Source organism: Corvus brachyrhynchos, unplaced genomic scaffold (genome assembly GCF_000691975.1).
Source record: "Corvus brachyrhynchos isolate BGI_N302 unplaced genomic scaffold, ASM69197v1 scaffold407, whole genome shotgun sequence".
Taxonomy (NCBI): domain Eukaryota; kingdom Metazoa; phylum Chordata; class Aves; order Passeriformes; family Corvidae; genus Corvus; species Corvus brachyrhynchos.
Genome location: NW_008239056.1, coordinates 1,045,522 through 1,072,676, shown reverse-complemented (window position 1 = coordinate 1,072,676; position 27,155 = coordinate 1,045,522). Strand labels below are relative to the sequence as shown.

The 27,155-nt window shown below is 40.8% G+C and overlaps 1 protein-coding gene across 3 annotated transcripts in view; it reads left to right on the top strand.

Annotated features, from left to right (window-relative positions):
* COPRS (coordinator of PRMT5 and differentiation stimulator) overlaps window positions 1-27,155 on the top strand; it is a 94,240-nt gene continuing 67,085 nt past the window's right edge. Inside the window, exons 1-5 of one of the 3 annotated variants that reach the window (XM_008637561.2) lie at window positions 1-19; window positions 171-336; window positions 670-757; window positions 1,278-1,529; window positions 3,530-4,272. In XM_008637561.2, the coding sequence (XP_008635783.1) occupies window positions 673-757; window positions 1,278-1,529; window positions 3,530-3,699 (507 nt within the window). In that variant the 5' untranslated portion in view covers window positions 1-19; window positions 171-336; window positions 670-672 and the 3' untranslated portion in view covers window positions 3,700-4,272. The other 2 variants (XR_001863594.1, XM_017739149.1) reach the window with 2 other exon arrangements.

Genomic DNA, 27,155 nt, shown 5'->3' with positions numbered 1-27,155 from the left:
AGCGGCCGTGGCTCCGAAGGTTCGGGGGTCGCGGGGAGCGTGGGGGGGGCAGGGGAGGCGGCGGGGCTGCCATAAGGGCTCGCCTGGAGTCCGGGCTTGGGCTTCGTCACCGCCGCGGCCCCTGCGGGCCCCGGCTTCCCGCACCCACCCTTGGTTCCCCCTTGTTTCAGTGGAAGTGAGAGAAGGCGCCGTCCCTTTTCCTGTGCGCCCCTCAGAGAAGCTAAGGGTTTCCTTCTGCTCTCCATCCATCTTGGTCCAGCCCCGCAGGGCTGCTGGAGGGTCCGACTCGCTCCTTTCCCCTCGGCGTGTGTGCTCCAACAGAGTGGTTGATTCAGTGTTAGTACTTTTTCCATTCTTTGTGTCTTCATTACCTCTGATGCTTTCACAGTGTGATGCGGTTCCCAAAGGGGCACGTTTTGGGTTGGGGTTGTGGGGGTGAGTGAGGAGATGGGCTGTTCTGTGTTGGCTAACGCTCGGGGTGACCAATGGCAGCAGCAGAATTAGCCATACCTCTGCAGGTTTGCCTTCTAAAGTGAAAGCCTGTTTGTTTTTAAACCTCTGATTCATCAACGGAACAAATGGAGGGGCTTGGGAACACTCAAAATGTGGTAGCAGTTTCGTGAGCAATGAATGAAAGGTGCTACTGCGTTCTTTAAAACTCTCTCGTAGGTGATGGCTGCTGTCACTGAGGCTTCAAACTCTGGGGGGAAACAGCTTCCTAATAATAGAGAAACTATGATCTGGAAGCCCAGAAAAGGTAGGACAAAACAAAGCAGGTCGTGAATATTGAAACTTGTGCACTACTTGAGACATATACTTAAAACCTTTTGGTGGTGGATGGGAAATGCCTTTTTACTTACTGCACTAAATTATTTCCATGCAGATACTTAATCAATATGAGGTTTTTTTTAAACCAGAACCATGGTTTTTCAATTTTTTTTTTTTTTTTAATCCCTGCTGTGAAACAAGACTGCTGGGTCCTTGGCCCTAGTTTAAAGATTTATTTTCCAACAGGAGTCTGTGGAAAATCCTGATTTGGGCTGGTGCTGTGGTGCAAAGCTATGTCTACTCTTCCCAAGCATCTGAAATGTGAAGCAGCTCTGTAGTGATATTACATGTAATACGTATATTATATCTATAGGAAACTGCATGCATTACAATAAGATTAGCAGTCACAAAGTGCATTTGTGTACCTCTCTGAATTATTGTGTGCTGAGCACTTAATTGTTCTTGTTTAATTTCTGAGTGTATCTGTTGGCACTTTCTACTGGTTTTAGAATGTTTGGTGAAGAATATTCCAAATGTTCCTGATGGCAAGTCTGAAGAAAGTGAATCTGCTTCTACCTTTCCCAATCAAGGTGATGTCAGTGGCTCTACTGATAATGGTTGGTACAATATATATGCTGACCTGGATGTGTGGGATAGTGAAGTCTCCAATGTACCTGAGTCTCCAGGGCAGCAAGGTGCATCTGAGTATGAGGTGGAGGACTGGGATAAAGAATTGGAGGAGGCTACATGTGGTCCTTACGGTGAGTACACACTTACTTGGGCTTCATTTGAGTTTTGGGTAGTAGGTGGTTGGAGGTAGGTGCTTTGCAGGAGAACGTGTTTTAGTAACTCTGTGTTCTATTTTGGGAAGCAATTTCTTCTTGTGTTGATGTCATGGATGTGTAATGCACAATTTTGTTGTCAAATACGGAATTTAGGTGGTGTTGTGGAGGTCACGTGAAACTCTTGCTTCAATTGAATTCTTAGGGAGTGGCATGGTAAGGAGGAGAATTCCATGTTTCTGTTGGGTTTCTCTGGTGAAGCAAGTTCTCAGTGGTGTGTCTTTGTTATTCTGAAGCAGAAGAGAAGGGTACCTGGTGTGCAGGAATGTAACTTTTTTTGTGTAAAAATTCTTCAAGAAAATTTAAGGCTGTTCATTATAATGTCTCTATAGAGCACGGAGTTCTTTGGAACAGTGCTCAGTCTCTGAGTATGGTTTGTTGCTTTTACTGTAGTTTTTTTGAGGGGTTTTTTGTTTGTTTGTTTCACTTTGTTTGGTTTTATTGAAGCTTTATCCTCCTAACTGATTGTGCACATGATCCGTCCCATGGACAAAAGTGGCAATGAATAGAAGGAGTTTCACTCACACCTTTAGAGTTGAATTATTCCTCCAGTTTGTAACTTGTTTTTATGGTGACTCACATGTTAAAGAGTCTCAACTTCCCACTGGCCAGGCTGGTTGTTAGCACAGAACGGGTGGACAGAGTTTAGCCAGCAGTCACTGATAACCTGCTGTGTCTTTGTTGATGCACAATAGTACAATTTCCATTTTCTTCTCATTAATGTGTATATTTCTGTAATTAATACAATTTTCTTTGCTTAGGAAATATGAATTTTCTGTTTATTTTAATACCATAATTAAAATAAGCTTTTGTATTTAAATTCCATTGTTTGATAATGGAAGAAAGTGGGAAAGTTTTTGCAGTCTTTCTATAAAACCATTCTTATTTAAAAATGGAAATATAGTGTTGGTTTTTACACTGGGTAATCTGAGAAAAAGACTGTTCCATTTTTGGAGGTTTTCCCCTCTCTTCCATTCTGAGCTTTCATTTTAATCTCTTATATGCTCAAATTTATGGAATGTTTTGAATTTTGTACTGGAACTGTCACAAGTTCTTTTTTTTCCCCTTTATTGAACTTGCTTATCCCACCTGTAGCTCTTTAAATCCTCAAAAATTAAGGCAGCTGTGATTGTTGGATTCAGGTGCTTCTGAAGGATACTGAGTACAAGTGTCTGAGTTGTTAATGGCTACAAATACAAAAATGTGCTTGATTGGTCATCTTACAGCTTTTTAAAGTGTCTTAAGATCTTGCTGTGGTGGCTTGTTTGGCAGTGCTGCTGGAAGGCTGACATGTGGGATATTGTGTTGAGTCCTCTGCTCCTCATGCTCTGGGCTTTTTCTTTGCTCAGTGTCTGCTGGCTAGAAATCTTTATGCTTCTGTTAAAACACTTTGCCCTATTTTTGTGCTAGATTGGTTAAATACAGGCCCATTAGGCTTAATTCTGGCCTAGTGGAAACGTTCAGAGCGAGCTTTTACAGGACCCCACCCTCCCGTTCTGCCCAGTGACCCAGTTCTTAAAGCGTTTCAAGGACTCCTCATTGGGATGGTGTTACGAAAACAGCAGAGAGGGGGAGGGCAAATAAAAGTAATAGGTTTATGAGCCTTTTATTCCCAGGGAAAATGCAAAAAACCTGCATGCCTTGTAAGAGCTGGTGCCAGACATTCTGAGTCCCAGGTGTATCATTAAACTTTCTGGAAAATTGTTTTGTCTGTGTGGCATGAACCTTCCTTAAAATGAAGATGTTGACAAATTCAGTTTTCTGTTTGCCTTTTTTTTGCCTAGTTCATGAATGCTGGCAGATCAAATTGAAATAGTGAACTGGAAGATGCCATAGACCTCCATAATAACCTGCAACACTACACCACTACTTTCCTGCGTATCTCCCATGGTTTAAACCTTTTATTTTATCTTCTTTAGATGCTGATGATCTCTCCTGTGGAAGCTTTGAGGAAAATAATCTTTTCGGCTCTTATGTATGGGAAGAGGATTGGTTTTACAACCCAGGCTGTCACCACACACCTTGCTTTGCTTTTCCACCACAAGTTAGAACAGTTGAGAAGGGCCAGTTTGATGATGCTGATGAATGAGGTTGACCCTGGTCAGAAATAAATTTGGCTTCTGAGCTGGATTATGTTCCTCACCCATTGAGCTGTGTCAAGTCCCTTGGCTTTTTTGCAGAGTTGGGCCTGAGGCCAGAAATGCGACACCATTTCCAAGGTTTTGCTTAGACTGTTTCTGAGCTGTTCACAAACTGACCACCCTTGCCCTGGAGACAAGAGTGCGGGTGCTGGCTGTAAGGAGTCACTGCATTTCTGGAGGTTTTGTTTGTATTGTATGTTACTAGTTAATTGCCTGAGGAGAAATATTTAATTTCTAAACTTCAGCTTGTTTGCCAGGCTTCTGTCAGTTTTGTCATGCTGATCCCTGTGTTTTTGTGTAACTTGTAGTTTTCTTTCCTTTTCATTTTATGCTGTCAGATTGGTTTGGATAGCTTTAAAAACTCTCCCTCCTTCAAGCTTCTCTGTTGTATTTCCATATGGTTCTAATGTCCATTTGTGATTCTGATACTGCTGTTTAACAAAATCAGCTGTGGCAAGTACAGAAGGAGTTGTTTTGTGTTTTTTGTGTATTTCAGCATAAAGGAATTACAAACAATGATACACATTTTGCAAATACACGTGTTGATTTATAGGGGGGCCTGCTCCATCTAGTAGGAATGCTGGGTGCTTAAGGCTGCCTCCCAACAAAGATTTCTCCACATCAGACCTTCTTGTGTATGGGCATATTACCCTAGAATCCTACAGTTCTCTTTCTTACATTCTCATGCAACATCAAGTGTGCAGTGACAAAGAAAATATCTCTGCTTATATATATATATATTGCAGTATATAATCTCTGTGTCCTGCAGCCAGTATTGAATTAAGGTTCCTTTGTGTAACTTGTAGTTTTCTTTCCTTTTCATTTTATGCTGTCAGATTGGTTTGGATAGCTTTAAAAACTCTCCCTCCTTCAAGCTTCTCTGTTGTATTTCCATATGGTTCTAATGTCCATTTGTGATTCTGATACTGCTGTTTAACAAAATCAGCTGTGGCAAGTACAGAAGGAGTTGTTTTGTGTTTTTTGTGTATTTCAGCATAAAGGAATTACAAACAATGATACACATTTTGCAAATACACGTGTTGATTTATAGGGGGGCCTGCTCCATCTAGTAGGAATGCTGGGTGCTTAAGGCTGCCTCCCAACAAAGATTTCTCCACATCAGACCTTCTTGTGTATGGGCATATTACCCTAGAATCCTACAGTTCTCTTTCTTACATTCTCATGCAACATCAAGTGTGCAGTGACAAAGAAAATATCTCTGCTTATATATATATATATTGCAGTATATAATCTCTGTGTCCTGCAGCCAGTATTGAATTAAGGTTCTTGATGCTGTTCTGCTGTTTGTGTTGTGGCAAATGAGGATATGGGAACACAAAATACCTCCACAGAGTCCCTAAGAGAATAGCTGGAACGAGAACCACATCCTTCTCACCTTTGGAGTTAAAGGAAATGTTCTCAAATGAAGTATATAAGTGGATTGAGTGGCTGGTCACCTGAGTAACAATAACCTTCATCATGCTCATGTTTCATTAATCGCTTTTATCTCAAAAATGTTTTCATGGCTTTGTGCTGAACTGGAGCACAGTACAATGTTTGGGTTTTTTGGTTTGGGTTATTTTTTTCAATCATCCAGTGTATGGGACCAAAATAATTCATGCACTAGTTTAGAAAGAGGAAGTGAATGTCACAGTGATGTTTCCTTAATATTTTCCTAGAGAGCACAGGAGGACAAGAACTTGTAAGACAAGAGCTTTTCTTTGGCTAGCTTTCAATTCCTGGTTATATTCTGGTACCTAGCAGTCAAAGCAGAGTGGAAGCGTAGTGTTAAGGTTGCAAAAAAGAGGGCCTGGTCTTTTACTCCCATATGATGGAGTAATCTAGGGATTAATATGTCTATCAACACTTCCTCAGTTATGCCAGTAACTGGCTCATCATCTCAAGTGAAAAGGTTGATTTGCAATTATAAATGCAGTATTCATAAAGATAAATTGAGTGCAGATTACTTTTGAAGTAACAATACACCAGTGAATAATAAAAATTCCTCTGAAAACTCCCTGGTTCTTTAGTGAGCCGGTTTATCCAGTGCAGGCCCAACTGTGGGTGACAAGGCCCAAGACTTCCCTGCAGAGGGCAGCAGAAAATTGTCTGCCCTGCTCGGTGTGTGCTTAGCAGTGTGAGTTCCCCGGGCTGGATTTCTAACACTGACAGCAATTTAGATCAGAGTTCTGCATAGCCCTGTTGTTCCCCAGTGAGGTTGATTCATGGCCCTGATTAGTTTCTCTTTTTTTTTTTTTATTTCACTCTGAAGTTACACTTACTGGACTGAAAAATTTCTCCCATGGCTGAGTGAAGAACATCACTTGACTTCAGGCTTAATATATTCTTTTTTTTACTATGCTTGTGGGAGATATCCCACTGTATTCAATAAAGATGAAACTAATAGAATTCTGTGGAAGCAAACCCATCCTTTGTAGAATTGTTCTATAAGGATAACCAAAAAGTCTTTATAACACCAATTAGGATGATTTTTCTTCCTGTACAGTTCCAAAATTCCGTCAGTCCTGACTCTTCAAGCCATTTTCCATGCACTTTATAAATCAAGGTGGTTTTTTGCCCTGTACCTTTAATTGCAATCAGTCTTGTCTGTCTCAAAGTTCTTACTATTTGAGGAGAAATTGTACTGAATGGGTGCCTTGCTAAGCTGTTTGTATTTTAAATGACAGTAAACTTTAAAGATTTGTTTTCAGTTTCCATTTAAAGGTAAAACTGGCACCACCCCCTCCAGCTTTGGACAACCAGGATTTTGCAGCAGAAGTGCACTGTTCTCTCTAGGGGTATGTTGGCAAATACAGCTTTGATCAACTTGGCCCTGCGTGTTAGGGCACGGGCTTGATGTAAAGCTTGATCTGAACACTCTCAAACTTCAGGGGGATTAGAAAACCAGATGCAGGCTTCTCAGAAAGCATCTGCCTGGAAGGATTTGAAACCAAGCTCATGGATTCCCATGTTTCTGCACTACAGAGTGTTTCAAATTCCATTGTGAGTCTTGCACCAAGCCTGTTTTGTGTTGACACAAGCATGTCATTCTAGGCAGGAACACTTGCAATTAAAAACAGCTTAAGGTAACACATGAGCCCACAGTTCACACCAACAGTCAACCCTTCAGCCTGCTCAAATGATTAGAAGGAACAGAGTGCCTATCACAGGGCCAAGATTATAAATCTTGGATGTACACAAGAAACACATTAGCAGTACATCAGTTGGAAAACTTACCAGAAGTGTGAGAAGTTAAATGCTCACACATCTCTAACAAGATTTCCCCTTTCTGTACCCACAGTGTAAGATGCCATTCAAAGGACTGAGGCCCTGCTGCAGGTTAATAGTTTTGCTGCGTTTATGTTGTGGGGGCAGCTTAGGAGTGTGGCATAATAGGTGTCTCACAAGAACAGGGTACAACTTTGAAGCTGCCCTTGCTTTTCTTCTCATTACCCCACTTTGTAGGTAAAGATTATGATACCAGCCAGTAAAGTACTTCAAATTTGCTGAGCAAGGAGTTTTGTCTAAATAGTGAGGTGCTAAGAAACAAAAACAAAGCAGGTTTTGCATTTTCTTTGAACAGCCAGCAAAGAAATGAAAACTTGTTTTGGGTGCATCTGTTGTTTCCTTTGAGACCTACAGGGAATGATTTGCAAGAGGAAGTAATTGTAGGAAGTGTGTTCATATTTCCTGTTGATAAGGTAGAGCACTTAATTCATACATCAGATTGAGACAGTGTTTATTGCTTTTATGTAACCACAAAATCCAGCCCATTTTAAAGTCACTACTGCTTCACTTGCTGGTTTGTCCCATCTTTTAACTGGTCTGCTTTCACTTTTAGACAGAGAAAACGCCTTCACTGTTTGGGGGGACTACGTGAATAATTTCACAGACTAAAGCAAAAATGCTGATGGCAGCAGCTCATCCTGACCATCTGTTGCTTCTGAGGACACCAGTGTAAATCCCTTTGTAACAAAGGTCATTTTGTGAAGCTGGGTAAGTCTCCATAGGCATGGGGAAGGAACTTGTGATACTTCACCCTCTGTGGTTCTGTGTTGCAAACAGAGACATTGGAAGCTTGAATGTTAGAGGATAAATTAGTGGTGGAGTTTTTAGTCCTGGAGTACCAGCTGTTCATAGCATAGCTTCCTAGCTTGGCGGGAGAAACTGGAACCTACTAAAAAAAGCTGCAAAGCACACAATCCCAATAATTGGGTTTAGTGATGAAACCACTTCCTTTAAGCATTTGGAGTAGATCTTCAGCTGGTACAAACTTTTGCAGCTCATTACCCACGCAGAGCCTCTGTCCCTGTATGTCCCTCTATGCAATACCTGTGTCGTCTCTCAGTGAAAGCTCACGTTCAGTGTTTTGTTATTGCTGTGTTCTTAATATAGTGGGCTTTCTTTATGTTACTTTTAGCTCTGTTGGCCTTTACAGAGCAAAACCTGTGAATATGGCTCAATGGCTACATTTATTTCTTAGAAGGTTGTATGGGGGCAGGTTTCCATGTTGGTGTTAGCTAGTTTCAGGAGGAGTAGCTGAAATCAGCCTTGGAAAGTTAACTTCTGTGATTCAGCAAGTCTTGATTCTTTGGCCTGAATTTTTTTAATCAAACGTTTTCTGATTGACCTGCATTTTCTGCAACTTCTGCATTTAAGACCTGGAAACTCTTTTCGTTGTCTGACTCAGGAATTTAAGAGTGAGTTGTATATATAAATTGTATATATTTGTGAGCCTGAAGTCTCAATTTATTGTTTTATTTCCCTCAGAGGGAAATACTCAGTCCTCTTTGAGCTATTGGTCCTTAGTAAAACTTCCATTGAGCAACACATTTTCTGTGATATCTGGGGTAGCAGAGGATGCCAAGTTCTCATTGTGCTGCTTTGCAATTTTCATCAGTGTAGCTACTGTGGACTCCTGTTCCAACATTGAACAAGTTATTTAGTATTTCTACATCTACCTCAGGATCTACTCCAAAACATTCCCTTTCTCACTGAGGAATTCCTTCAGTTGCTTAACTCATTCTGGAAAATACAAAAATTATTTTACCTCAGATAAAGTAATATAATTTCACCTGAAATCTTCATCCAGACACCTGAGTAAATATGCCACATTGTAATATAGTTCTGGCTGACTACAGTTGGTTGGGAATTGTGTAACTCCCTGTTCCATGTTACATGCTCATATGTTTCTGGGGAAGTAAATAGGTGTGACAGTGACATTAAACAGAACCTGTACCCTACATCAGACAGTACAGCCTCCTACTATGCAACTGGAGATCCATTTAGCAGGGAAGGTCTTCTAGCTGAGCAGGTCTTCACAGTGTAGCTGACAATAGTATGGTAGAATTAGATTAGCAAGGTCAGAGGAGAAACTGATAGTTCTACCAGGAGCATGGGCAACAAATAAAAATAATTTGGTACAGGAATCTCAGTTGCTGCATTCTCCTTAGAACAGGAGAAGAACATGTAAGGGAAGTTTGCAAAGTCTGTTTCAACTGTAGTTAACTCCTTAAATCACAGACTGAAGCAGGACAAGTAATCTGAAATGAATGCACCAAGGTGGAGTTGCAAATAGCCACATGCTGATTCAGCAATCATCGTCTTGTCTACTGTCCCTACTGGATTTGCTGGAACACCAGACCCCTCCTTGTTCTCAGTGTTATTTTTATCAGTACCTTCAGTCCGTGTTCTTCAAACAGGTCATTATTTTCCAGGTCTAAAACACCTTTTACCTTCTGTTTTGTTTAGTCATGGCTTATCTGTGTCATTCAGGCTTGATTTGTTCAATTGGGCCTCCAACTCTGCAGCTTGCCAGACGTCTGCTCTTTTTAGTGGGATTGGTCAGACAATATCAAGACAGATAAATATTTCTCAGGCTGAGACTGCCTGTCTGCTAGATAAGAACTACATTTAGTTCTATTATCTGCACTTGTGTTAGTAAGTGGATTAGGTTAATTTGGTCCTTTGGAGAGAAGTGGGTGAACTGTTCCTCAGACAGATCTGGGATTTGGTTTAAGGACAGGCTTTGTGATGTGGTCTGTAAAGTGCCTTGCAGCCCTGTAGGAATACTTTGTGTGTCTGGTTCCTGACAGCAATTTGGAACGCTAACTTTAATGTTTGTGCTTCTAATTATGTACAGAGGTAAATTCTCAGATGAAAGAATGAGGAGTTTCATCATCTGTCCCATTAAGTGCAGCAGGGTTTCTGTTGTGCAGAGGAGTGACTGCCTGAAACTAGCACCTGATAGCTGCAGCAAGGGGAAGGGTTTCTCAGGCTGCACAAGGCACCTTCTATCCCTCTACAGTGTGCAACTCTGGTTAAAGAATGCATTGATTTCTTAAATGAGCCATGTCTCTGTCATGTCCCTTCAATGTCATTTTTGTCCCCCCCCCAGCAAGGGGGTAGATGTGGACATTTGTCCAGCATGTAGCTGGGTGGCTGGTCATTGTTAGAGGACTGGGGAAATTGGTAACACCCAGCCTTTGTGATCCTGACAGCCTCCAAACAAAAGGGCAAAGTTCAGTGTCCTGCTAATGGATTTAACTGTTCCATAATTGAGACTCCAGGTATTTGGGAAATGACCTCTTTTGCTACATATCCTGTCAAGTTTGGGTTAGTTATTCCCATTCAGCTTACCTAGGTATTGGATATTGCTAAGGCTTTAATGCTAGTTTCCACCACAGTTCAGTCCTCCAGGCTTGGCAATAGGATTTCTTTGGTTTCAGGGCTTATCTCTATGGGTTTGTGTTTCACTTTCTGCTTGAATTTTCCATTTTTTTACCCATTTTTTCCTTTTTTTACCCATTTTTTTACCTAGTGTCTGCTTCTGCCTGGGGTTAAATTTAGTTTTTGTTTCTGCCTGTAGTACTAAGACCCAGCAACTGGTGCCAGGTAAAGGAAAGAAAAATGTTCTCTATTACGGCAGCATCCACCTTGTGTAACAACTCGAGGACTGTATCAGCAGTGAGTGTGGGAGGAGGCTGAAATGAAGTAAATATGAGAGAACACAGAGGGTGCAGTAACTGTGCTGATTTGTACAATGCGAATGTGCTTCAAGTTTCACTTGATTGCTTCTTCTTTAATTGAAGCCTTGCCTAATTGAGCTGAGGGCTTTCCCTTCTCTGGTTCAGAATGCCATGTGTCTTTTTTTTTTTTTCTTTATTTGCTGTTTTACCTTAGACATGACACTGATGGGAGAGGAATATTTATTTTTAGCACTTCTTCCCCTCGTTAATCCATGCAAGTTCTGCTTGACGGTTCAATGCTATTCTAAAGATGTAGGCAACAGCTGTTTTCTCCATGTCTTATCAAATATCCTCCATGTTCTAATAATAACAAGGAAGTTTCTTTATTCTTGAATTTCCACACAAGGGATCTCATTGCATCTTTTCAGGGGGACTGCAGTCTAGGAATAGGTACTTGTGGCTGGCTCGGTAGATTCTGCTTTAAACAAATAAGTATGATCGAGGATTTAATATCCATTTTATATGGATTCTGTTGTTACACTTAGGATGGCAGGGTTAATATTTTTAACAGCTCAGTAGTTTTAACTGTTGTCTTGTTGCTTTGGTAAAATAATGAGTATACCAATCTGCTTTGCCATCAGATGCTGTAGGGATGATTTAATTAGACTAATTTCTGTTTTCATTAACACTTCTATTAACTGTGTTTTAATGCTACTGTTTACAGATTCTTATTTTGGGAATTTTTGTCTACGTTTTTTCTCATCTTTTTTGTTGCTTGTTTACTATCACAAAATTGATACTATAAGCATTGTATCACTTGTAAAATTGATACAATTGTAATCAAATTGTAAAATTGTCTAATTTTACAGGAGGTCTCTCAGTGATATTATCTGACAAGATGTGGTACCTGCACTACTGGCAATGGTGTCCTCTTATCTCCATGGTCCCTCCCAAAGCTGGGTAGCCTGAACTAGTACTCTACTAGAAAACTAGGACAAAATCATGTGAATTATGGCAGTGTTGGCATATCTTGAGAGACCAGAACTGTCATAATGGCACATATCCCAAATTCTTTCTGACTTCATGTTTTCTGTGCTGATTTTTAAGATCTGTCAGAGATGTGGTTTTCAGTGGAGTCTGTCATGTTTAAGAGTTACCATAATTATCCTGAAAAAGTTCTGGATTTGTGAAATAGATGCTTGCTTTCAAGCTTTTTACAGTCTGCAGTATACAAACTGCAGAGGGATGCAGTTTATTCTTAGGCCTAGAAACTTATTCTACTACTTAAGTGCTTAATCAAATTCACTAGTAATACATAGCATGTTTTTCTTGCTTAGCATTCAGCAGTGGATTTAAGAAATCCTTTTGCATGTGGATTTCATTCTGATATAACTTTCTACTATAGCTCAGTGCCACGTTTATTCTTTAACTTTCTATCCATACAGCTGCATGCTTTTAAAATAACTTGGATATTGTACAGGATTTGAAAGACAAAGTGTTTCAGCTACTCCTAACAACTTATGAGAAAGTCACCACAGAACATTGCCTTCTTTGTCTTCTAAAAAAAATGAACATTTGCAAACACTTGGTTTATAGAAAAATGAAGTTGTCGAGGACAATGACAGCAGAAGTAGAAACCACTTAGCAATTTTTTTTGTCAAGGCTCATACGAAAATTATATTTGGAAGAGAACTATGTTGTAAAGCACCTGAGAGGCCACTGCTAGTAAGTGTGAATAACTTCATGTATTGAAAAGCATGGATCTGCTGGAAAAAAGACGGTTTGAATGCCGGTCTGCAATTTGACAAATTAAATATCTGTCAAAATGTATATTGAAAATTACAGTGTTGCTACGGTTACCAAAGCTTCCTTAGTTCCAGGACTGCAGTGCATTTCACTTCAAAGAAGAACCTCTTATTTTCCCCTCTTCTTTAAGTATAATTGAATAGAACTTTCAGAAGTGCTTTTAATTTGCGTGCATTAGTTGGTGAAACTTGTTGCCAGAAAGGATCAAAAACCCAGAAATATAGCTGTTTCCAAAACATATACTTCTCTTTCACAGCATCTATGAATTAAATCTCATAAAATCATATTCTTTGGTTCTGAACTGTAGAGCAGAAGTGACCATACCTTGGTTAGGAGGACACTGGGACCCACAGCAACCCACTGAGTGTGGGTAAAACTCTTAACAGATGCTATTGTGGGCGTCCTGTGTGTGTTTATATGAGTGGCTGATGCCCAGCTGTTCTTCAAATTGCTGTCGCACTTTTGAATATTTTTGCTGTAACGTACTGCTTTGAGTAGTAAATGAGAAAGATTAAGGAGGAATGACTTTTATGGTCAAACTCTGCCATTATTGTTCCATTAAGGCTCATTTCCTCTGAAGCTGCAGGTGCTGCCACCAACCATGTCATTGTGGCCAATTCATGAGTTTTTGGAAAATACAACCTGTTACTTGTAATGTGGAGAGATGATCATAAGCCCTGTGGTGAGATGCTGTTAGACAATACCTGTGCAGCTTTCCTCATGGAACTCAGTAAATGACATTATTAAATAATATTAGCAAGGTTGTAAAAACAGTACACAGTGAAGGAAATAAAACCAAGGGATTTTTGCTCTGTCATCCTGGAATCTGCCCCACACCAACAGCACATCTGCCCAGCAAAGGTCAAAGATCAAGTGCTTCTGACACTGCTTACTTCTGTCAGGGATTGTTCCCTTTATATGGAGCACAAAAGAGCCTGTGTTGAGGCGTTTCCCATCGTGCCCTCTATGGTTATTATGTAAAGTTGACTCTCTTCTTGTGGCCATACATTTTCTGCATATTATCAAACATTTTTATCCCATGTGAAGTTTCTGCTTATGGTTTTAACATGTACATTTGCGTCTGTGTAAATAAGTAATGGAGGAAAACTGTGTGCTGCGTTAAATCTGTTTGCTTTAGAGCTGCAAAGCTTTGTCCCTCAGGAAAACAATCTGTCAGGATACAGGAAAGCATTCAGTTGTTTGCTTTGAGTGTGTACATCTGGCCAAACCACAGCAATCCTAGTGACACTATTCCCCATTCCCTTCCTTGCTGCCCTCTCAGATGTGGCTGATCCAGCTGGAGGGGTGTGCCTTTCATCCTGCTGCATCCACAGGGGAGAAGGAGGAGGAGGGTGTGGGTCTCTACTGTAGCACTCATGGCCTGATTCATCGGTGACTTGAGCAGGCTTCAGGAGTGCCTGAAGTGAAGGTGAAAACCAAGGGATGAAGTAACACCAACTGTGACTTCTGGTGCAGCTCTGACATGTACATAAAATCTTCTAGTCCTTATATCAAACTACTTGTTTATTTCAGGGTGGTTACTGTACTAGTCTTCCTGAGGTTTATGAGTTGAATGGAAGATGCTTGTTTTAGGTCTTTGTTATCCTTAGGTCCATCTGTTCTGTAAGAGTTGGAGTTGCGTGCTCTTGAGTTGGAGTAAGAAAAAAAACCATATAATTTTGTACACAGAGAAGAAAGGGATTAAATTTTGAAATTGCCACAATAGCCATATCCTCTTTTTAATATTAAATGAATAGGGAACTGCTTATTTAACAGTTTTGAAAATAGCTGAAAACCCTCACAGATCTGCAACATGCACTCTAGATAGATTGTTGTGAAAACAAAATGCTTCCCATAATATGTACCTTTACAAGTACATACTTGGGTCCATCCAGGGCATATTTCTAAATGGGCTTGTTCACCAATACCAGTGTGTTTGAAAGTTCCATTTTCTGGCACTTTTGAATCTGCTCCCTAAACACATTCTGAGGGTTGGAAACATCATGTGGTTTGTATAAATAAAACCACCAAATTGCCTGGGGTGCATCTGTGCCCCTTGCTGTGCAGGCTGGCTGTTTCTCTGCCATCAGCCTGACATTTTCAATCAAGTTTTTAATGGACTCCTGGGGCTCCCCCAGTTTCTGTTCAAGCAGAATCTGGCACCAGTCTACCCAAGTCCATAGCAATGAAAAGCTTTATTTTAGCTTTTGATTGTACAGAAATTTAGTGACGGTAGGAAAGAAATAAACTGGTTGGAGGAGTGCCAGAATAGCAGGAAAGAGCTGTCTTTAGAAAAAATTCATAACCTACATTTTGTTTTGTCAAATTAGGAACTGCAAAGTGTAGGGCAACCATAGATCAGACTTCTCTGTAATCTTTTTCAGATTTTGACAGATTGACAGTTTTAATTAAGAGTGTTTTGTTTAATTCATTTTGCCTTTACACCTGAGAGTGTTCACAGGCCTGTGCAGGTTTGGACTGTAATTCTGCAGGGTTTTTTTGAAATATAATTGTTGGTCATTAAAAGAAATTGAAGTAAATGTTGTGAAGGCTTTTAATTTTCATTCCTGTTCAGGAAGTTCCCAGATCCCCTCTTATGCTTACATAAGTTATTTTAAACAGTTTATTGTATTTCAAAACTTCTTGTTTTAAAGGAAGAGTGAACCATAAAACCATAGTAGTTGCCACTTTGCTGTAATTATGGACACCTCAGTTCTAAGTAAAGAAAGCCATTGTGATTGTCTCTCAGGTTTGTAACAGCAGCTGTTGTAATAACTGGTAAAAGTTGAAGTCCTGTGATCTGTGTGGAATAGATGTTGGGATTTTATATCGAGAAAGGTGTCAATTAACTTCCTCTGTATCCTTCTGAGAGTTACAATTATTATTTCTCCATACAGTAGGTGGAGACAAAGACCTCATGAATTTTATCATATCTCCTCACACTGATTTTATTAGTTATGCTTGTGCTCGCCTGATTTTTGGTACTATTAAATCCCTTTATAAAAATAAAAACTATCAAACAATTTTGTTCTAAAGATTGTTAATTTATGTTTACATTAATGCTGTAATTATTTTGCTGGCTACTGTTGATAAATTGGTTATTTCGAATATAAGGGGTGATTTGGAGATTGATCTGTGAAACCTTTCTGTTCAAGTTCAGATCTGTCTTAGGCCCAGAAATTCAGAGGTCAAAGCATGCCTGTGATAGACTTCAAGTTTGAACATATCGTGAAATTCCCAGTGGTATGGAAGTTGGAGTTCTGTGCAGGCTGGAAGATTGAGGTGTGGTCTGCCTCTGTTTATAAAGTGAATTTATATGTGTATGTATGTTTACATAAATCCAGTGCCTGTTTACAGGTGGGTGTTTACGTGCTTACAGCATGTTTGGCTGTACACAGAATATGGCCTTGGCATCTCTGCCTAAACTTACCCGAAAACTTACAATGTAATTTGGAGTAGTGAGAGCAAATGGGGTGTAATACATAAAGTAGGAGAGATGGTTTTATTCACTTTTCAGAGGGAAAATGAAGTTTTCAAATTTTTCAAATCCATTGGTTGACTATTTCAAGTCATCTGTAGATACATTTTTATTTTAATCTTCTTAAAATCATTTGCACTAGGCTGTTGATGCTCTATAATAGAGGAAGTCTCTGCCATAGGCAGAATGTGTACTGGTTTTGTGTACTGAATGCTGTGTGTACTGAAGTTGACTGAAATAGTCATGCCAGAGAAGGATTTCCAATAGTATGACAGTTCAGGGTAGGTTTCCCATTATTTTGGATGCCAAGCAGGTTGCCTTAGGGAGAGATGGTTTTGTCAAATCTGTTCCTCATGCTCAGCTAAAACTACAATTTAACAAAGCCCTGTGACTTCAGCAGATCATGGTAGGAGTCCCTCTTTCATTGATCTCGGACTGGTCTGATCAAAGTTTCTGTGGCTCTTAAAACAGAGAGTTTACCTAGTGAGGTGTGCTTGTGACAGCGTAGATTCAAGAATGCAAAGTGGAGTTTGATCCAGTAAGGAGGATAGAAGAAGAGAAGAGCAGAGCCCATATGTCGGGGTAAGACCAGACACCTGAACTGAGGAGACATTTCAGCAAACCTTTACAAAGGGATTTTTTGCTGCCTCAAAAAATTTGAGAAGGGTTGTTATCAAGTACCTCTGTTCCTTGTCCGCCTGTGAGGGGAGAAGCTTTGTCTTTTGAAAAGGAATACCTGGGATTAAATTTAAGCAGGAGAATGAGTTGTTGTCTGTTCACTTCCTCATTATGCCAAGTAGCTTTGTGTGTATGGGACAATTAATTTCACTGGAATCCTGACAAAATCTCCATTTCATATGGAAGAATTGTGTACGTCTGATTTTTTACTCGTGGGCAGTATATGCTACAGAAGGTCAAAACGGATGTTATTATTAAATACAGTTCAAATGAAGAGGCAATGAGCAGAGTAGTTTTCCAAAATTAAGACAACACAGGGTTTGGGGGTAATTGATAAAGATGTGCTAAGTCAGTGCCTGCTGCAGTATCATGTCTATTCTGGTGAGGTGGGTGTTTTGCAGGGCATCTCTTTGAATAAATCAAAATATTCTCCTGTAAACATCAGTGGGAAGCTGAGAATGACATACAGGTGGGTGTGTGGATCTTGCCTCGAAGTGATGCACATAGCCTGTCTTTCCAGTGTCATTCAAGTAGATGCAGAAAGTCTAAATATCCTAACATTGCTTTAACTCTCAAGGACATTCAGCTCTTCAAATGCAACGTGGTATTTTCCAATTTTGACCTACTGAGCTAATTGCAAGGATTGAACAGAAATCCTGACTTGGAGTATAGATGATGATAGTGGGTGAATGTGCAGTCAAACAATGTTACTGCTTGGTACAAGAATTGCTTTTATTGGTCTCAGAATTATGGTTCATCAGAGTTTCTTCTATGCTCCTTTACTCTAAGAGTGTGATTTAATTTAAAATATCCAAATCTATGTAATAAACTCATTAGATCATGAACAGACATAAACAATTATATTCCTGAGGTTTGTAGCACTATTCATTGTAAATCCAGCACAGTGCATCTTCAGCTAGGAATGCTGCCAGGCTTGAGGGTTCTGGAGGAACTGTGCTTTTGATGTATCCATCTGAACTTTGCTAGGCTGAGGAAATAAGATTTTGAGGAGCCCAGAGCCAGATGGGGATGGTCAAACTAATGGTTCATTCTCTGGCTGTATCTACCTGCATCTTCTCTTTGAGTGCCAGAACTAATCAAAGATGTACTCTCTAAGTGAGCTTGTGTAGGAGTGCCCAGGTCTGTGCTCCTCTGGGCTGGAGCTGTTCAGAGGATGTTTCATGGAGCAGGGATGTCTGTAGCTTTTGGACTGAACATGTGAGACCACAGCTTCCTCCCCTCCTCTGAGTACTCCATTGTTTGCTGAGGCTTCCCTTCTGTCTTAACAGAAATCACAACTAAGGAAATAACATTTGTAGAATTTAAATTACATTCTTTTCTATGTGTTGTTAGATGTTCCACACAAAATTGTAGATATGGATCAGTATAAATGCCATCCAATTTACTGGTTTTCTGTATATTAATTTCCCTTATTTTCCTCTATAAGTGCACGTACATAATTTATACATGGTATTATTCATATTCTCTATCAATAGCAAGGATAATTGATGAGGAAGAAAAAACCCAGCAAGCTAGTCTGTTTGGTTATCTCCACACTTGTTTAAAAATGCCTTTGGAAGTGGAAGAATAATGAATGTTGTGCTGTCTGTTAGTTTGATTTTTAAGGTGGTGGCATGTGGATAATCTCTGGTGGGCTTTAAAAATTAAGCTGCCATAGCTGCAGACTTCCAGTGCTACTGTTTGGGGCAGAGAGGTACGAAGAGTTCTAAACACAGAGGTAAGACACTGGGATGGACAGAGTTTTTCATTCCAGAGTATAGTTTAATGTTTTTTTTTGGCTTTGCTGTTCCTGTTGGCTTACATCTATAGGATGAACACTGCTCTGTGAAAGGAAGAATGAAGTGTCAAAAGTGGCTGGAGGGAGACTTCTTTGGAAGTTAGTGAATTTGTGAGCCAGTAAGTAAGTGGGCAAATGCAGTGTTAACTTAGAAGGAAGTAAATTTCATTTGAGCATGTTATTTTGTTCAAAGAGGGCCAAATCCTGAGAGATACTAAGGATTAAGTGTTTTTGATAAAATGTTCTTTTGTAGATTCAACTTCAAGTTGCCTTGGGTTTTCTTCTCCAGATATGCATAAGATTTGGCTCTGTCTGTGATAACTAGTTTTGCTCAATTTACCAAACTGCTTTGTAATGTGTGACTCAAATGCACGTAACATTTGCCTAAAAAATTGTGTTTTGGGAATGAAGGCCTTTGCTTGAGGTCTCTGCTATAAAATCTTTGCTGAGGGGCAGGGAGAGGCTGTGAGTTTTTTGGCGAAGTTAATAAAATGTGTGAACCCAGATGGAAAACTGCCCGCCTCGATTGCAGAAAATGGTTTACGCTGCTAGTTTGCTGGAGTTTGTTGCTGAGGTTGCAGCAGAGTGGATCTTACTAATGTCTCGAAGTGTAATTAACTCTGTTGTTCAGTGTAAATATTTGAATACTGCTTGTTCGGTCTCTACAGGGGCCTGTTTAAAACAATTTTTGCCAAAGAGCTCAAAGGCCAGTAGGAATGTGTGTGCATTAATAAACTTCTCTTTGTCCTGGACTTGATCCAGAGCTTATAGAGGGCAGATAGGATGAGATCTTCCCATCTCACGTATTTACAGTAGAGCTCAGAGTGCTTGATCAAGGCTTCATTGTGCTGTCATTGTGCCCAGGGTTTAGTTTAGATGTGAAACACTGCAGGACGTGGACACAACAGTCAAAGGGACTCAGGGTGCTGGAAGGGCTGAGGGAGAAAAAAGGAATAGAATTCGTGAGAAGAATAGTGAACTCTGTTATCCTTACTTGTTACATAAAAATGATGTTTTTTTTAAGGTGTAGTGCTTCCATTTTTGGTCCCAAGCATCAGCTTAAATGCTCAGAATGATGCTTAAAAGGTCAAAACAATACTCTCAGGGAAATAAAGTTACATTTCCTTGCAATCATCATCTTTTTTTGGGGGTAAAAAAATTTTGCTTTCTGCAAAAAGTTTTGTCTGTTTTTTAGAAATAAAATCCTTATTTCTGTGATCTGAAGTACTCCTTTCAGATACAGAGTGTGCTTCCTTTATGAAATGTCAAATTGCTCCCAAGATATTACATGTTACATTCTCTATGTCTGGACTTCCCAGAATGCCTATTTTTGTGCTGTCTCCCAATTCTGAAGACTCTGGTCCTGCAAGCTTAAGCAAGAAAAGCTGTGGCAGGGTAAGAATGCAGCCATTCAGCAGCAGATGGTCATCTTCCCTGAGCCCAGCCTACAACTTCCTTAAGATCCACAGTGTTTCCGAATGAAAATATCTCTTCTGCCAAAGGGGATTTTTTTGTTTGTTGGCATTTTGAATTTTCACCAGAAATGCCTTCCTATTTATCTCTTACGAGCTCTGCTTCTGAGCAGCTCTCCTCAGTTTCTGCAACAGTGAAGATGAGCAGGATTCTGCAGTAATTGCACAGCAGGGGAAGCAGCACTGCTCAGTGCTGGGAAATGAGGATCAAATTTTCATTTTATTTCTGCCTTGCTCTGGTGATGTTCTTGGTAATTCTGTTATCCTGTGTTAATTTCTACCCCACTGTAAAATATGCTATAATATTCACACTTATCTCCTATGGATGTTATCAATTTTATTATTTTCTGTAAATTACATTGAGATCCTTGGATCTTAAATCACTGATTGTTCCTGTTAATGGGATTGTCCAACTTGATCTTCAGATCACTGTCAAACTGCAGACAGAGATAAGCAGCACTTTGGAGATGTAGCTTTGAAACTGCTTATGAATTCACTTTTTGTTCCCTGAAGATGTAAATAAACACCAGGATCAAAGAGGAGTGTTGGAGTGATGGCAACGCCTTTGCTGTAGCTCTTGGTCCTGAATGCCTGGCTTCTTCTGAAGTGAGATCCATAGGAATCTGTTGCCTCAGCCTGGCTCCTGCAGTCTGTGTGGATGAAGTTCACTGTGGAGATGTGATTTTTTCTTTATTGCCCAACAGAAGTCAAGGGAGCAGGACAGGCTGGGGGAGCTGGCAGGAGCTGCAGGAAAGCAGCAGTGCAGCTGTACTCCCCCTCCAGGGAATGCACTGCTCAGGTGTTGGTCAGTGCTGCACCTGCCTGGGAGCTTGCATGGGTGACATCTGGACAGTAGATCATGGAAATGCCCCACTCAAAGCATATTAAAAAAAAAAAAGGCCAGAAATGGGAAAAGATGGCAGAAGGAGGCTCTGTTGAGTGAGTGGTAGCTGTTTGGTGCAGTAGCAGCATCTCTGCCATCTCTTTCTAAGATGTCATTGGATGCCAGGTACACCACGTGCCCTTGAGTTGCATGACAATACACCCCAAGTCATTAATGATTTATTTTTTAAAGCTATGCTCCTTCCCTCATAACACCTCTGGTGTGAGATTACTTGCTGCCAGAACTTTGAGGACAGATTTATTGAAGACTTGCAGACTGAGGCCTTGAATACACACCTGGGGTGGTGCCTGTTTTCTTCTTTAAACTTGTTTGTCTGGAGATTATGAAGGGTGGGGGTGGATTTGGGTTTGGTTTCGTTTTTTTTTAAAGTAAAGTCCCCAAGGTAGCAGTAGATACATACTCCTAAAACCAAAATAAAGAAATAAACAGAGGTACTGTCCAGGATTAGAACTTCAGCTGGCATAAATTTTACAAGCCATTGCAAACTATCACATTGTACTGAAAAATCTGTTCCTTTTCAAGTTAAATCTGAGCATGTACCCGGAATACTTCTGTTGGGGTTTTAGGAGCTCTCCTGGTTTTTTTTTTTCTGTTAAAGGAATTTTGCCCATACATGTTGCCAGGGGGACAAATGGCCAGATACTTAAGAAAAACAAGAGCTGGCTGCTCTTTTTGTTTCACCTGGGTGTGTGGGCAGTTCAGTCTCCGGAGTTTGGACGGAGAGGGAGGCTGCTTTCTTCGGCTGCTTTTCCTTTTCTGCTGGAGAAGCCCCGGGATCCCAAGCCCACCTTCCCTGCCCTGCTGGAAGCCGGGCCGTGGCCGCCCTGCCCGGCGCTTGCTTTGAGGGTCCGGCCGGACACCGGGATCGGCTCCCCAGGCGTTTGTGAAGCCTTTGTTCCATCCCTCCCCGGGATCCCAGGGCACCAGAGCCGCGTGCTCCCCGAGCTCGCTCCGGAGCGCCCCCTGCAGCCGCGGGGGAACCATCGCACCTGCCCTGCTCACCGGGAGCCGCCAGCGCCCCTGCCGGCTGCGAGCGGAACTGCACCCGAGGGGAAAGGGCCTGACAGCCGAAAGGCTGGCACTGGGTTTGTGATTGTTTGCTGTTACTGCCATGGTTATTGCTGTTTGTTTGACTGGTTATACACATATGGATATATAATAGTAAAGAACTGTTATTCCTATTTCCCACATCTTTGCCTAAAAGCTCTTGATTTCAAAATTATAATAACTTGGAGGGAAAGGGGTTGCATCTGCCATTCCAAGGGAGGCTTCTGCCTTCCTTAGCAGACACCTGTCTTTCAAACTAAGACAACTTCACAAGAAATAACTGACTAATCTTTATTGCTGAAAATTATCACAGTACTTCCTGGGATCTGCATGAACCGTTGGCATATCTATTAAAAAATCTCGGAGAGAGGAGCTGCTGAGTATAGTTGCTCTGGGGGTTGTAAAGTCCCTGTGTGGATCTTACTTTTGGATAGAAATGCATCATGACTTTTAGCATGTATATCATACCCTGCTGCTTAGGGAACTGTAGGCAGAGAACTGAGGCACAGGGAAATCAGGTAATCTTTGTGAAGTTTAATTTATGTCTCATTTCAGAACATTCACACCAAAGCAGAGATCAAGCAAAAATATTTTGCATATTAGGACAGAACAGTCCATCTGCCTTTCTTCCAACATGAACTTCAATCTACTGCTCTTGGCCCTCTCCTCATCTTGTACATTCTCATCTTTCAAAGCCTACAAAATGCAAGAATTTACCTGGTTCTTTCAGTTATACGTGTTCCTCGTGATATTGGTGTAAATGGGTTAGGTTTTTCATATTATTATTTTCTCTCAGCTTCCTGTGTCTTATGTGTGTTTCTAGCTTTAGGGGAGGGAGCAATCACAGCTGCCGTTAGGTAATCTGGCTGGGAGGTGCTACGTGATTGAGGAAGGCAGCTTCTGGCAAAGCTGGGGCTGTGGCAGCTGGCCAAGGTCACTTCTTAATGCAGTGCTGCTTTTAAATTTAAAATTCCTCCTGCTCTGGTGGCTGCATAGCCACCAAGCTGACCCTGGAGGAACCAGCCAGAACTTAGCAGTGCTGGGGGAAGGCCTGGAGCATTGGCACATGCTGGTGACACTTTGAGCCATTGGCTGCACTTTCTTCTTGACTCCTACTCCAATCTTCCTTTCTTTTCTGTTTTTATCTCTGTTATGGGACCTGCAAACATTTGGAATTGATGCACTCATACAGTCTTTATGGAGAACCTTTCCTGTGACTGAAAATTGGGGATTAATTCATTGCCATGAAAGGAGGAATAACACTGGAGTTGTGCAGGGAGTAGTGCAGTGGGAGAGTGGTGGTGGAGCTGTTCAGACAAATATTGCCCCTTGCATCCCTGAGTTGCCTGATACGGGGCAACACAGAGCCCAAGATTGCCTTAATCCATCAGCAGCTATGCTCCTGGACACAGTGGTCACTGTTTGACTGTGGAAATCTGTCCATTTTCTGCCCAGTCTGTGCATTTTCTCCTGAAAATGAAACAGCACAAAGACATTGGCGAATATGTGCAGCTGCATAGGTGGGATCTGCACTACCCCATATGTCGCTGTCTGAAGAGCTCAGGGGAAAGCTATTTGGTACTGAGTGCCTCTTTTCTATGTGCTAATAAAATAGGGTATTCAGGACTCTCTGCAACTTGCAGTGTGATTTGATTCTGAATTGCGTGGAAGACTGCCTGTACCACCCCAGCAATCTGCCAGGATGTTAAAGTAAATTTAATTTAATGTGTTTTTAAGCTCCTTTGCTCAGCTAAATGATGCAAAGGGGCTGTTTTGAATTTTCAGCTCTTACGAAGTGGTAATTTTTCCTTTTCTTATGAAATTGCATTTTCTGAATCTGCATGAAAAATGGCAGAGGAGCTGCACACAGATCAGCTTGTGCTGGCAAACTATTTTTCCTCTCAAATGACATTTTCTAGTCTACTTCTGCAAGGATGTGAATCTTTTTTCAATCATACTGGTCTGACAGCATCTTCATCAGAGTTAAGTCTTAATCTGTGTTTTCGGCTGGTGAAAACTTGCTCCTTGCTTTGATTAAGGAAGTGTTGCCATTTTCTCTTTGACATGCACTTACTGTCATGTCAAGAAAATGGAAAGCCACTGATGTCTCTGCCCTGTGGTTAAGGGCTCTGCAGTTATGATTCACCCATTCATAAGCAGAGAACTCGGGGAGGTTGTGGAGCCTCACATGCTCCTGGAGTCCTGCTTGTGCTCAAGTGTGCTCTGACCCAGCTGGTGGTGCTGGTGCAGAGCTGCCACAGATGGATCTTGACCTCTGAGATGAAAGTTTTTCATCCTGTATATACCACTTACAGTTTCAATACTTTGACACATACTTTGGAGAGAGATTTCTGAGGAATACTTAGGATGACCAATTAGCTGATGTTCCTGTTTTCAGTCTGAGCCCTGCTTCACATAATGCAAATGATACTCTCCATCTTCTCAGTGAGATGAAACATTTATTTCAAATCACTTGAACTCACTTTCCAAGTTATCTCTCTTCAGGCTAAACTCCACCTTCTTACCTCCACCTCTTTTAAAATGATTTTGCAGTTACAACTGTGTATTGTTCACCCTCACATCCTGCTGTAAACTGCTGCGGAACTTGCCTTCATAGGAGGCTGCAATTCAACATTTTCCAGGTACTGCATAGTTTTATAAAATGCTTTGACTTGGTACAGCTGTGTAAACTAGGATTTTTGCCTCTGCATCTTAACAGAGTTTCTTTATTTATTGCTAATTCTGGGCATGTTACATAAATATACTCTTGCTTTTAGTGAGATGTGGACTGTGGATCTCAGATTGACATAGTTTTTTCTTCTGGCCTCTCAAGGTCCTGTAGTTTTGTAAACAACTCAATTTCAGTCTGAACTTCTTTGTAAAATGAAAATAAATGAAACCAGTTTCCCACCTGGTTTTGTTTATGATGTTTGTTGAAATTCCCAGGAGGTTGTACGTAACTGGTCAGAAATACACTGTCAGGTGGTCCCGGCTTGTCCATTAAAATAGATCGTTTTTATTTTTACCTTTTTTTTCCCCTCCTTGGGGTCATGGGGGGGGGAAGGGAAAGCTGATGAGAGATAGAAAGATTCACTGTGGCTGACAGGGAAGAGATTCACTTCTCCTCCATGACAGCTCACATTTTCCTCTGTGTTCTTCCCAAGACTGTGTTCAAAGTTCTTCTGCTTTGGGCTAATCAAGATTTGGTAGCTGGAGCAGAGCTCACCCACCATGTAAGATGCCAAATGCTTTAAAATTCATTGATCTCAGTGGAACATGAGGGAGCTCAGCCATCAGCATGAGCCTTTCAGTTCTTAAACATTTTCAGGCTTTCAAATGGGCTGTTAATCTTGGCTCTGGCAGCGCATCCAAGGACGTCAGCAGTGTGTGATATGTCCCATAAAGTGCAACTTCTAGGAATCCTTTTTTTTAATGTGTGGAGCACGTCAGGGCTCAAGTTCTGTTTGCATTTAGTCTAACAACGTCTCAAAATGTGTTATTTAGAGCACATTTCAAAAAAATGGTTTTGTTAGCATCCAGTGTCTGGGCTAATGTGATTACCTTAAACCGAAATACAGCTGGACTCTTACATGTACAGGATTTCAGTGCTCTTTATAGGGAATATTTGTTTTGAAATAAACAAAATGAAAGCTTAGAGCAAAATCTCCATCTTTACAGTTTTTATCTTCATTTAGTCTGGTTTCATATAAAAACTTACAGTCCTTGTCACTCTACCTGAATTTTAAAAATTTTCAGTACTTTTTTGTGAGAAGGTGGCAGGGACTTGAGTGTCCTTCGCTTGTCTCATCTATTAAACCTGAGCAACAGCAGAGCTTATGGATCCGGGGCAGCATCTGACCCCCTGTAATAACAAAGAGTTGTGACAGGGCACATCCACAGGGAGGTTGTTTTTCAAAGTAGCAGACTGCAATGTCAAACTTCTACGGGTTAAAACAATGTGATAACAACGAGAATTGTGTTTTCAGTGCACTGCACGTTCGCAATCCATGTGAAGCAAATTTGGCTGTTGTCGTGATGTGCTGCTTTGTAAGAAGTGTGGTTGCTCTGCAGTTACTTACCTTCAGGCTTGTGCCAAGGATTAACCCATGGGTTAAGGCCAAAGGGCCCTGCTCTGTTGCCCATTAAAGTCAGCAGAGAGCCTTGCATCAGCTGCAGCTGCTCCTGGATCAGAGCTGAGATTTGTGGTCTGAGTGCAGCTCTTAGGCTGTCTTGGTTTTTCAGTGTGACCTGGAAGAATATCACTTTCTCTCACTTCACTTGACTTTGAGCAAAGCTGTTACTCTCTCTGTGCCTCACCAAGAAAAGGAGGCTTATAAAATCATTAGTATTTCGAAAGCATTCATCCTAGAGAGGGAGGGGGCTGTAGGAGCAGAGCGGTAAATCCTACTCTATTGGAGCTGTCCAAATATTATTGCGTGTATTGAAAGAAAGCTCTTAACTGAAGCCGGTGTTCAGAAGCCAGTCCAGCCCAGGAGTCATCACAACATCACTGATCTGCTGTTAACCTGGAATGTCAGTTGACTTAGTGTGCTTTCACACAAGCACAAGTGTTGAACTTCAGGTTTCTAGTTTAACTATTTGTGTTACTGGAGAAACAGATTTGACTGTCTTATGGATATTCTAATCCCTCTTTTTAAATGGTGCTGTGTTTTGTTCAAGGTAGATCTAGAGTACAGAACTCTGGAAAGCTTTCTTGAAATTTAAAAATAGATGCCTCATCCTAGTCCCTGTAAAAGTCCGCATTTTTCAGTCACAGTGAAAACACAGTTTGTCCTATGTGCAGTTATACAAAGCTATATGTATATAGATATCTATAACTGGAGCTATTAAAACTTACATTGACTTGATTCAGAAACTGTTAAAGATGTACAGAATTTTTTTTTTTCATCAGATCCTGTTGATCTTTGGTTCATACCCTTCTCTGGTTAAGTGTTTTCAAGTTAATATTGTTCTATAGGAAGATCTTATTCACTATCATGGCAACTTGGATTTTTCCAGTTTCACAGCTGCAAATTCAAAGCAGAAATTAATAGAAAAATGCAGTAGGATGATGTGAATTTCTTACTACAAAATATTTATATCTTTTCATTTTAAGTTTGTGCAGAGCTGTATATCCTCCACAGAATGAAAGCAAAGTTGAAAGCTTCAGACTTTTTTGGCAAATTTTGGAATAATTTACTTCTAGTCACAGTCTGGCATTTCAGGCTAGGAGCAGCTGCATTTCTAGCAGCT